This window comes from Caretta caretta, chromosome 8, assembly GCF_965140235.1.
Source record: "Caretta caretta isolate rCarCar2 chromosome 8, rCarCar1.hap1, whole genome shotgun sequence".
Lineage (NCBI taxonomy): Eukaryota > Metazoa > Chordata > Testudines > Cheloniidae > Caretta > Caretta caretta.
Window position 1 is genome coordinate 88,264,748 of NC_134213.1, and position 13,153 is coordinate 88,277,900.

General features: G+C 37.8%; 1 protein-coding gene across 15 annotated transcripts in view; it reads right to left on the reverse strand.

Moving 5' to 3' along the window:
• The window catches only part of LRRC7 (leucine rich repeat containing 7), a 402,665-nt gene that overhangs the window by 187,046 nt on the left and 202,466 nt on the right, over nucleotides 1-13,153 (reverse strand). The window contains exon 1 of one of the 15 annotated variants that reach the window (XM_048862613.2): nucleotides 3,914-4,050. The exons of 13 other annotated variants lie outside the window; for them this stretch is intronic. Coding sequence is in view for 1 of the 2 variants with exons in the window: in XM_075131747.1 (XP_074987848.1) it covers nucleotides 4,050-4,056 (7 nt within the window). In the remaining variant the exon portion in view is untranslated. Of the gene's footprint in view, nucleotides 1-3,913; nucleotides 4,057-13,153 lie in introns of those variants that run through there. One more of the 15 variants, XM_075131747.1, reaches the window with a different exon arrangement.

Consider the following 13,153-nt stretch of genomic DNA (forward strand, 5'->3'; position numbering starts at 1 on the left):
TAACTAGGGTAACCAAATAGCAAGTGTGAAAAATTGGGACAGGGTTGAGAGGTAATAGGTGCCTATATAAGAAAAAGCCCCAAATATCGGGACTGTCCCTATAAAATTGGGACATCTGGTCATCCTAGTTGTAACTCACTAAACCCAACTGCCTAAGGGCTTGTCTAAAATAGAAAATTTGCACCAGTTTACGTAAATCAATTTATAATTGATCTAGTTATACCAGTTCAGACACTTAATGTAGATATGTTTAAACCAGTTTAGTTTAATCAGAATTTAGACATTAGTTACATTGATGCAAGTTTTCAATACTAACGATAGCATTAGTACCATGAGGAATCCCATTGATATCAATGGAACTCCTCAGACTAGTATGAGGTACCCTAGCAGAAAGAGTCTGCAAGATTGGAATTAGTTTCTGAATAATGATTACATTTAATTTTCTAGCATCTTGCCAACTATTCCTTTGTGGATGGAAGTATCTTGTATAAATCATATGAAAAAGATTCAGCTCTTATACAGATTAACAGTCCCTCAAGCAGTACAAGCTCTCAGACTGACCTTGGAAATGATGAATGCAACCTTTGTGAATTCTGAGAGTTCTTTGAACACCTCTCCCATAGCATCTTTCATTTCTTAATATCATACAAAGGTTTTTACTTCCATAGAAACATACTTCAAAATGTAAAATTAGTATTCCAAGTACACAGTTATTTACACTACCTGGTAACATGCCTTTGTTTGCCATTACAGTTTTTCAGCAATATTATACAATACATGTCCATACATTATTTAGTACAATGCCTTCACATTTGAAAAGAGAAAAAGCTTGGCTCTTAAATTTTCAGTTGACAGTTAATATTACATTCTAATATAAAATTTTGTTTCTCACAGAGGTATTTATTACCTGTACCTTTACCATTCAATATTTAAGGAATTAAAAATTGTCAGTGATTGTGCTCCACCATGTTTATGCTGACAACAAATGCTCCAAGGAAAAATACCCTTATCAGTCAGAAAATACCTGCTAATTAGGCACCAGAAAATGAACAGCAATATGCTATTTTTAAATTTTTTAAAACTTATGTTTAAACACAAATCTTCTCAAGTAAGATGAAGTTGATATTTTAAGGAGCAATTAATTCTACAGTCTAGTTTGTTCTGCAAAAGTATACATAAAACAAAACCTACATTTATTGTACATTATTTTCAGTCTCACAAAGATGTCTTTGAAAATTGGTTTGTTTTCTAGAATTTTAACTTCTGCGTAAAATTATTGCAAAATGTGCTCAGAACTATACCGTTTAAGCAATATTTTGCATAATTAGTGATGACCATAGTCAAGCAAACAACTTAAGAAATTATAGGTTTTCTAAAGAGGTGACAGGACAATTTCCATTGGTTTATAATGTATAAAAAGATATTGCACAATGCCATATAATAATTTCATTGCACTTAATGGAATTATATAACATTCATTGTACTTTGCAGTATTTACAAGTTATTTTATATAATCATTATATATCTCTTGTAAGAAAAATTAATCAAATTTCTAATGAGGGTTACTACATCAAAGATGGCATTGTAAAGGGGCACTCAAAACTAATCCTTAGTTTAATACCCATTACTTAGAAGATCTCATGCAATTATTGTGACTTAAACTGTATACAAAGGTTTTAGTAAGGTTTTTGACATAAATGTTTAACCATGCTGCACTAGATTTAAAGAGTCTATTCTTCCATTCATAAATAAGTGTCAGATTTATACATAGAGGGCCTGACCCTATGCTTCTGCAGTCAATGGAAGTTTTGCCATCGACTTCAATAGGCAGAGGATCAGGCTGTCACTCCTATACACATCAGTGGGAAAGCAGATTTCTGTAAAATTGAAACTATGTGAAAAACTAAATAACTTAGTACTTTAGAATGTTTTACAGTTGATGAAATATCAGCAACTATTACTGTGATATTAACAACATTCACACTCCATAAATTATGATTCAATTGGTAGAAGTCAGTGGCATTAAATATAAAATGTTATTGTAAACCTAAGAAATTGCTAATACAGGCTCCCCTTGTGATGTTTACTCCAATTGTCTATGTTAGATTGCACATAGCGGTCATACTCCAAACATTTTAAACAAGCTGCAAACCTGGTCCAGATTTACATTTTATAGAAACACAAACATCCACATTACTGGCCAAATCCTGGTCACCTTAGTCATGATGAGTATTCCCATGGGCTTCAAATGGAGATTATGGCAAGAAGGAGTTGGCCCTTAGAACACACACTTTTCACCAGATTCAAGTTTTTCACATACAAAGCATTATATACTCATGAAAAACAACAGCATCTATAAATGTGTTAAAATCATGAATGAGAATCCATATATCAGGACAGCTTACATTTATGTGGTAATAAATACAACGCAATTGCCATGGATCTAATGCATACCTGCTATATCTTGTTAGTTTTGTCAGTTAGAATATAGGGAATTAGGGTATGACATACACCATTTTCCTGTCCAGCTGGATACAAGGTGAAATTTTTGTGCTAGATAGTGATAAATGGAAGCCATTATTGCTTGGGAAATGAAAAGCAACCAAAAGCAACAATGTTGCCTTTATTGCTGATGTATTATTTCCAAATAATATGTAAGTTGTTTTCATATCACCTTTGTATACAATAAACTAGATTTTAATTTGTTAATGATCGCACGATCAAAAATACATTCCCTTCAGGTCCTTCCACTTTAAGACTACTGTGTAACTTCATAATTCTCTCATGATACAATTTTAAATTTACTTTGTAAAACCTGCAATTTAGCTTACTTTTCCCATTGCAGTGTAGTTATATTTTAACTAGTACTAATGAAAGTGTTACCATGTACACCCAGTAAAACTCACACATCAGTTTATTTGCATACCAACTAACGAATTACATGTGACGCCAGTATCAGCTATAAAATGAACCTCGAGACAATATATACCATTTATACCTGTGGTTTTCAATCTGTGGTCTGCAGACCTCTAGGGGTCCACACACTATGTTTAAGGGGTCTGCAAAAGGTTGTCATTACCATAGAACAATGATATGATATCTAAAATTTCCACAGATATCCACATCTTCATTTAAAATTGTATAGAGGTCCACAAATGAAAAAATGAAAACCACTGATTTATACAGTATAAGATGGTATATGTACTGTAAAAAGCTAAGCCATGTGTACATTAATGCATTATATAGTATTAAATATGTTATCTGGACTTCACAGATAATCTAATATGTTTAATTAAAAATTAATTTTCATCAGATAGAAAACACTGTTACACATGAATAGAGATAGCTACCACAAGAAAGTGATAATGCAACACCCATTTCAATTTAGGAAAATTTGAAAACTCAGGATTTTGTACTCTGAAATAATAATCAACCGAGAATCAGTAAATATCATCAGGGACTATGACAAAATATTAAAGGAAGTGATTTGTCTCTGAAGACTTTAAGTAACTCTAGAAGTTTTCATATTAAGTTAAATAACTGTTCTCCAACATTAAGTTCGCCTGGGTTTCTTATGGCCCTTTAGAATTATTCTTATTATAAATATTATTTCTTAGGTCTACACAATCAACAAGGTATAACACCTGCTTTGGTTGCATGGCAATTAGGAATATTAATCTGCAAAATGCACGGCTGCGCACCAACATATTGCAGAGATTTGGCCAAGTGCATAATTAAGCAGAGGTTCAAATAAGGAAAGCAGGATTTTCCCCTTTAAACCACATAGGAAAACTATGCAACATTTAATAGACAGCAAATATTTTGCACAATATTCAGAAACAAAGAGGCAGCCTCCATCAGCATGTAGTATACCAAAACGGTTTGGTTTCATAGTATAGTGCAGGAGAACTACCTCAACACAGTCTACTCGTACTGATGCTCCTGATGCTGCCATTTCTGGTGCCCGAAAAGCTGCTGCCTCCACTTCCTCTGCTGTTCGTGCCACTGTACACTCTCAGGCGATGGGGCAAAGGGCACACTCTGGATCTTCAAATGCTAAGATGAGAAAAATCAATTTCAATGCCCAAAAGATGGAACTGCCGATGTAGAAGGGGACTAACACTACTATTTAGCTTACTGAACTGGAATCTTGAGAGTTCTAATCTAATTCAATATAAAGGGGTTTGAAACAAGATGTTCTACTTTTCCCAGGGTATCACGAAGACATATGATTCTACAAATAGTAAATGGAAAGTGTTTTTCCCTTGTATCAGGTGGAATGAAAATGCATGCATATCTGATTGTCAAGGGAAAAAAGTGTTTGTGTGTAGTATGTAAAAAAAGAATTTCAAAAAAGGTCACCCTCTTGATAATATTTCCTCTTATATATGCTGCTAAAATTACTGTTAGCTTTGTTGATTGTAGAGTTGAACCTGAGCTCCAAAATGAGGATCTCAGTTTGGGTCCAGGTCTTGAACCCTACTGAATTTAGGGACTGGTCAGATTTCAGATTCTGCTTTGGTCCACTATACAGAGAGGCCCAAACTGCACAATTTTGACCTGTATTGTATCTGCATTTCTTCCCCGATATAGCTTCCACAGTTGTTAGGGGAGGAGAATTGGATACAGGATTTCAATTCAGGTCCATCTCTGTTTAATTGGTTATATGGGTACAGAATAAATTCCCATTATATAACAAAGTTCTCTACCCTATCAGGTTTCTCTCTCAATATTCTTTATTGTGTTTTTCAAAATTTCCCATTTCCCCCCTCTTTTTAATTTACATCTTCCTTTCTGGATTTCTGCACCTTCTTCCTGCACAATGTGTCTTGCACGGCCAATAAATAAATAACTAAATAAAGGCAGGATAATATATTGCTATCCTCTTTTCTCAGTCCAAATTATATGAAAATCAGCCTTACAAGGTGTACAAATCTTCTCAGAATGTGCACCATGGGGTTTGAGCTCATACAGGAACACTTCTTGTATATCCCTAGAAGGAAGTCATTTGCTCACTATCCTCAGTGAATAAGGAAGCTATGTAATATAGCACTAGCTGCTTTCTGTAGGATATACCATGTTGAACAGGACCTGTTGAGACAGTAAGTAGCACTTATCTGCTACTCCCTAGGTAGCAGCAAAAGGGGCCATGATGGAGTGGCATGTCTGAGTGCACATCAAAGCCCAAATAAAGATATTCTGCATGTTGTATTTCCAAACATAGTAAAAAACCTAACATTTCCAGACAAGGATTAACAGCCTTTGCACAGTTCACTTCTTTTGGCAGCTGAATAAATCCTAGCTCCCAAATTCCTCCTGATTGAGCCAGGCTGCCTCATCTGAAGCTGCTGACACCCTGGATCAGATTTGGGAACGGTTCTTTCCTAACTAGTAGCTCCAATAACGGCATCAGATTCAGGGGATCACTAATTCCTTCGGTCCATGGGTGGTATTGGAATATAGTAGTCAGTGGCTCTGGAGAGTGCCTGTACCACTATTATACATAAGATCCATCCCATGGTCATGCATCAAACCTGGGATCACTTGCAGCTGAACTCTTGGCAGCCTTGCTCAACCAATCCCATTGCATAGTTATTGAATACATCTTTTCCTGGTTTTACATTGTCTCTGATATATTTGAGAGGTTATCTTCTCAGTACCTGGTAACACTATTTTCCTGAATCCTTAAATCAAGTAACCTCTCTTATACATCAACTAAAACCAAAACCTTGAAAAAACTATTTCATTTCCAAACACTTATGTGCATCTGCTACCAAGTTATCACCAGCTTTTTATTCTGGAATCCCAGATACTGGGCTGGTGATTGGTGCAGAATACACCACAGGCTGGGGGAGTGTGCCTCTCCCTTGCTTGCAGAGCCCTTTCACTGCAAGAGACTTTTGTATATCTAGCCATTTTGTAGGTACAGGCAGTAAGGAATAAGCATGAACCCTTGACATTTTTTCAAGTATAAGATTGGGCCCACAGTGGAAATTGCTTTGAATGTTGCTCTTTAAAAGACATTAATTATTGTAAAATTCAGCAGTCAAAGGTAAATGTGTTAGCATAATCATGGAATCACGGAATAATCAAAATGTAAGATCATCCAGTCCAACCCCCTGTGCTGAGGCAGGACCAAGGATACCTAAACCATCCCTAATGGGTGTTTATCTAACTTTTTCTTTAAAATCTCCAATCATCAAGATAGCACTACCTCCTTTGTAAACCAACTTCTTTGCTTAACTATCCTTTATAGTTGGAAAGTTTTTCCTAATACCTAACCTACATCTCCCCTGCTGCAGATTAAGCCCATTACTTCTTCTTGTCATTCAAAAATGTATCAGGTCTCCCCTCTCTCTTCTTTTCTCAAGACAAAATGTGCCCAGTTTAGTTTTTTAACCTTTCTTCAGAGGTCTAGTTTTCTAAACCTTTTATCATTTGCATTGCTCTCCTCTGGACTCTCTCCAATGTGTCCACATCTTTTTAAAAGGTGGTGCCCAGAAATGGACACATTAAAGTCTCACCAGTGAAGAATAGAGCGGCACAATTACCTCACCAGTATTACATACAACACTCCTATTAATAAAGCCCGGAATTATATTAGACTTTTTCACAACTGCATCATACTGTTGACTCATACTCAATTTGTGAACCACTATAATCCCCAGATCCTTTTTCAGCAGTACTACTGCCTAGTCAGTTATACCCTATTTTGTATTCGTGCATTGGATTTTTCTTTCCTAAGTGTAGCACTTTCCACTTGTCTTGACTGATGTTAATTTCAGAAGAATTCTCCAATTTATCAAGATTTTCAATTTTAATCCTGTCCTCTAACCTGCTTCCAACCCCTCATTGCTTGGTGTCATCCACAAATTTTATAAGCCTACTCTCCACCCTATTATCTAAGTCATTAATGAAAATATTGAACACTACTGGACTAAAACCAACAGGACCCCCATTAGATATGTTCTCCCATTTTGATATGAAAACCTTTTCTAATTACTCTGAGTAACTTTCAACCAATTTTTCATGCACTGCATAATAATTTCATCTAGACCACATTCCATAGTTTGCTTATGAGAATGTCATTTGGACCCATGTCAAAAGCTTTACTAAAATCAAGACACCTCACACCTCCTGCTTCCCCCATCCACTATGCCAGTAACCATGTCAAAAAAGGAAACAAGGTTGGTTTGGCATGATTTGTTCTTAACAAATCCACCCTGGGTAGTATTATTATAACCTTATTATCCTCTAGGTGCTTACAAATTGGTTGTTTAATCATTTGTTCCAATATCTTTCCAGATATCAAAGTTAGGCTGACTGGTCTATAATTCTCCAGGTCCTCTTTGTTCCTTTTTTTAAAGATAGGTACTATGTTTCTCTTCCTCCCATCCTCTGGGACCTTACTCATCCTCCATGAGTTCTCAAACATAATTGCCAATGGTTCCTAGATTACTTCAGCTAGTTCCTTAAATATCATATGATGAATTTTATCAGGCCCTGCCAAATTGAATACATCTAACTTATTTAAATATTCTTTAACCTGTTCTTTCCCTGTTTTGGCTTGCATTCCTTCCCCTTGTCATCTCAATTTACCTTTTTAGTGAAGACTGAAGCACAACCCAGCTGCCCACTGTCTGCCTTTTTGATATCTATCATTATTAGCTATGCTTCCTCACTAAGTAAAGGACCTACACTTTCCTTCATCTTTCCTAACGAATTTATAGAACCTCTTTCTGTTGGTCTTTGTCTCTTACAGAGTGTAACTCATTTTGTACCTTTGCATTTCTGATTTTGTCCCTACATGCCTGTGCAATTCTTTTGTATTCCTCCTTAGCAATTTTGCCATGTTTCCACTATTTATAGAATTCCTTTTTGATTTTCATGTCACTAAAGAGCTCCTGACGGTACCATATTGGCCTCTTAATATCTTTCCTGAGATTATTTTCAAAAATCTTTTTGATTTGTACCATGTACAGCAGTGAATCAATTTACTATATCCAATCTAACTCTGAAATGAAGTCAAAAATAGTAGATCATGGTTCTGGCTCCTCCCCCACAAGCAATATTCTAAATTTTCTGAGAGAAACAAGGTGGAAGGGACAAGCTTTTGAACTTCACAGAGTTCTTTCCTTAGGTCTCATATATAAGGCTTAGTCATGGGTATTTTTAGTAAAAGTCATGGACAGGTCATAAGGAATAAACAAAAATTCACAGCCTGTGACCTATATACTTTACTATATATTTTACTATAAATACCTGACTAAATCTTAGCTGCTCTGCGACTCCTGGGACGCTGCTGCTCTGGGGGGGCCCAATGGCTGGCCACTGCTCCAATGGTGCAGTCTGACTACCCCCAGCTGCCCACTGTTCTGAGGCCCCCTGGGACCACTGCTCCGATGGCCTCTGGGACCGCTGCTGCCCCCAGAACCTTTGCTGATCCAGCAGTCCTCCTAGGGTTATCCCGGCTGGGCTGCCCCAGCAGCTGGCACCAGGGCTAGCTGGTTGGGTGTGTTGTCAGTAGCTATCGGTTTGGTGCTCTGCTCATGTTTGATGATAACAGTTGGCTGTGTGCATGTTCCCTCTGCGTGCTGCCCCAGCTCTGTGCAGATAGCTGACACAGCAGACCCCGAGAGAACCCCCAAAGACCACAGACTCTAGTAAGGTACAAAGGCACCCGGCCAGGTTTATTGTCAAACAAAGCACATTAATAGTTTCCTATAGACTCTACTGGACATACTACGAATATGTGCCCCCTGGCAATGGACACAGCTCAGTCAGTGGCGGGACACGCCACTGCCCCCTAGGCTGGACAGTGATGTGCCCTTCCAGACCTAGTCTTATACAGGTGCAGAACAGATTACTCATCCCTCCTGACATATTGAGGTGCAGCCCCTTTACTCATTAGGGTGCTGCTTCTCCTGTTACATGTTGGTTCAAACAAATATATACATCATGTTGTCCTTTTGACCCTGTCTTTTAAGATGCACCTGCCTGTTCCTTGTTATCTCTGTGGAGTGTTCTGATGCTATCTTGGCACAAGTTCCTCTTATTAGCACTTATGTGTGGATGCACCTGCTTCTAGCAGCCCTCTTCTTGCCAACTTCTGTGAGTGGGGCCTGCCTCTGGCTCACAGCCCACCCTTTGCTTAGCAATGCCTGGAAGTACTTTGGTTCAGGCTTCAGGCCTCAGACTGGGCCTCTGATACAAGAGTTTATGTTTCAGGGCCTCATCTTACTACAGGATGGTCCTGGGGTCAACCGCACTGGCCACTGCTGTTGCGGAAGTCATAGACATTAGTCATAGTCATAGAATCCGTGACAGACTCACAGCCTTACTTATATGTTTTCTGTGGCAGTTAGATAATGTAGTTTGTGCACCTGAAACCACTATACATGATGTAATGGAAAGTGAGAAATAGTAGTAAATTGTATTGACATGTCCTTGTTTAATGTAATTATTCAGCAGGAACCATCCTGAATCAATTAATCACACTGTAAGTTATCTTTAATTATGCAGTGGTCCAACACTCATAAAACTCAGTCACATTTTTACAGTTAATGACTATTACCAATTTTGTTTACAATTGTTGAATTACTGTATTTTAACTTAAATGATTTAAATAAATCTGGCATCTTTCTTAATTAGTGACAAACTGAAAATTAGAGATGCTTAAATATCAAACCATAAGTCATCCTTGTTTTCATAGATATGAATATAACCGTACACGCAGGGCCAGATCCTGGCCTTGCTCAAGCAGCTGTGCATTGCTGAACACATTCTAGGCCCCTGGAAGTTCCCCCTGGATAGGAAAAGCTTTCAGTGGCAGAGAACCACTGTAGGCACTGGTATAACTTCCTATCTGCTAGCCTCAAATGTAGGGGGCATAACCAAGGAAAAGGGGCACAGTCAGGGCATCCCAGCATGCTGATGATCTCTGGCTTCCAGAACGGCTATATGGGGCCGTGGCTCTAACTTATACTCGGGCCCGGCCCAGCCCAGCCATAACGTCGGGGTAGCATAAAGGTAGCTTAAAGCAACTTTGGTCCCCTCAAATCTGTTTTATGCCAAGTGCAGCTTGGCTGAAACAGAGAATTGGGCCCATAATTTTAAATTATGGTTAATGAACATTATTTTATGTCATTTGTTTTTTAACCTAACAAACTCCATCTCTGCACTTTAACTTAATTAAAAAGATTGTAAGAATTAAATTAATATACAAATGCAGTACACAGTATAAATTGTCATTCTGAACTATTACTGACTGAATTTTTGCAGCAATATTATATTACAAGTATGCTTACAGTGATGAATATTCACCTACATATGTTAGTTTTGTATTTCTTTGTTATGCACAAAACAGAACAAAATAATGAATAAAACCATCTTGCTTTTCAATTAAAAAAAATATAGAAAGAAGAATTCCACTTTAGATCATGCTTTTCTTACTCAAGGTACACTTAAAACACTTCACAATCATAAGGCAGATGGTAGAAAAGTAACTATGTAGGCATTCAGCAATTTCTCACTGGCACTTGACAATTCATTTTACTGAGAGATGGAATACTGGCCAGGAAATTGGGGTTCACGCTGCACACTGTGAAGCTTCCACTTGGACAGCCATCAGATACTGACAGAAAGGATTTTAGTTTTATGTCTTATTCAGAGACAAATTCTGCCAGTGTATGGGCCTGGCTCCAGGGGTAGAATTTATATATTAATACCTTGGCATTTGTGGATTCATTCAAGGATCTCAAAGCACTGTACTTAAGCCTCTCAAAAGTCCTACAAAATTATTTTTACATGAGGAACATCCTGGTTCGTGGCTGATGGAAAACAGTCATGTGACACTTTATATTAGTAAATTTATATTATTTCAAGGAACTCTGGAGTAATGTTATCTAGTCAGATCAAGCACACATCTTAACTGGCTACGAGTTAAACTGATCTATTATCCTCTTCCCTAGAGTCAAATATGTTTTTCTGGAACTCTAATAATAGTTTTATAATGCTAGTTTTAGTGGAAAAATCTGTGGCACTTGTGAAATTCACAGCTGTGAGATTTCTAAATATGTCTAAATAAAGGCATTCAGAATATATACGTAAAAATACATACATAGACATACACAAGTCTCTGGGTGAAGACAAAAGGGGAAAAACAGGGGTGATCATGTTAGGGGATCTACTGTGGACCACCAAATCAAGAGGAGAGGGCAGATGAGGCATTTCTAGAAGAACAAAAATAGCCAAAACACAAGACCTGGTAGCCATGGGGAACTTTAACTAGCCAGATGTGTTGGAAAAGTAATACAGTAAAACACAGAATGTCAAAAAAATTTCTTAGAATGTGCTCGGGACTTCTTGTTTCAGAAGGTGCAAGAAATAGCTAGTGGGGCAACTATTTTAAACTTGATTCTGACCAACAGGGAGGAGTTGGTTGCAAATCTGAAGGTGGCAGGCAAGTTGGGTGAAAAAGAAGAACAAAGAAGATTCAGGGACTTATATATCAGTCAGTCTAACTTCAGTACTTGGAAAGATACTGGAACAAATTATTAAACAATCAGTTTGTAAGCACCTAGAAGATAATATGGTGATAAGTAATAATCAATATGGATTTGTTAAGAAGAACTCATGCTAAACCAACCTAATTTCCTTTTTTGACAGAGTTACTGGCCAAGTGGTTACGGAGGAAGCAGCAGACATGATCTATGTTTATTTTGGTAAGGCTTATGACACAGTGCCATATGACATTTTTATGAGCAAAGTGGGAAATGTGATCTAGATGAAATTGCTATAAGGTGGATAAAAAACTTGCTGAAAGACCACATTCAATGGTTGGCTGTCAAGCTGGGAGGATGTATCTAGTGAAGCCCTGCAAGGGTCTGTCCTGGGTCCAGTATTATTCAATATTTTCATTAATGACTTGGATAATGGGGTGGAGAGTAGGCTTATGAAATTTGTGAATGACACCAAACAAGCACTTGGGAAGACAGGACTAGAATTCAAAAGAACCTTGATAAATTGGACAACTGGTCTGAAATTGACATCAGTCAAGACAAGTGGAAAGTGCTACACGTACGAAGGAAAAATCAAATGCACAAATACAAAATGGGGAATAACTGAGGAAGCAGTAGTACTGCTGAAAATAATCAAGGGGGCTATAGGGGATAACAAACTGAATGAGTCAACAGTGTGATACAGTTGTGAAAAAGGCTCATATTATTCTGGGGTATATTAACAGGAATGTTGCATGTAAGACAGGTGAGGTAAATGTTCCATTCAACTCATCACTGGTGAGGCCTCAGCTGGATGCCCCACTTTAAGAAAGATGTGGACAAATTGGAGAAAGTCCAGAGAAGAGCAACACAAATGATAAAAAGTTTAGAAACCTGACCTATAGGTAAAAACAAACAAACAAACAAAACCTGGGTATGATTAACCTTGAGAAAAGAAGACTGAGGGATGATCTGACAAAGAGTCTTCAAATATGCTAAGGGTTATTATAAAGGGGATGAGAAGTAATGGGCTCAATCTTCAGCAAGGGAGATTTTGGTTATATAGTAAGAAAAACTTTCTAACTAGAAGGATAATTATGCACTGGAATAGGATGCCAAAGGAGGTTGTGGAATCCCCATCTTTGGAGTTTTAAAGAACAGGTTGATAAACACCTATCAGGGATGGTCAAAGTATCTTTTGGTCCTGCCTCTGTGCAGGGGGATGAATTAGACTACATCTTGAGGTCCCTTTCAAGCCCCACATTTCTATGATAAGTTACAGCTTCTTGGTCTATATTTGGCCAATGAAGTTAGCCTTTGCTTATTCTACCCATTTTACAGATGGAAAAACAGAGGCAGAACGATCTTTCATCACTTTCCCAGAGTGAGTAGGGGGATGATCCAGGTTCAGAAATGCAGTGTCCTGGCTACAAATCTCTGGCTTTTACCCTCAGATACATTGTCTCTCTTTGTATGTGTGTGTGGGCGGGGGAGGGAACCATATCTCTCACAATACAGCTCTCCTTCCAAGTGGCACTGCCAGCATAATTATGAGACCACACCCTGCTGTAGCATTTGAATGCACAAATTACAGGAACACAGGCAACACTGTTTTCTCCAAATATTTCAACAAAGATCACATTGGCTTCAACCAG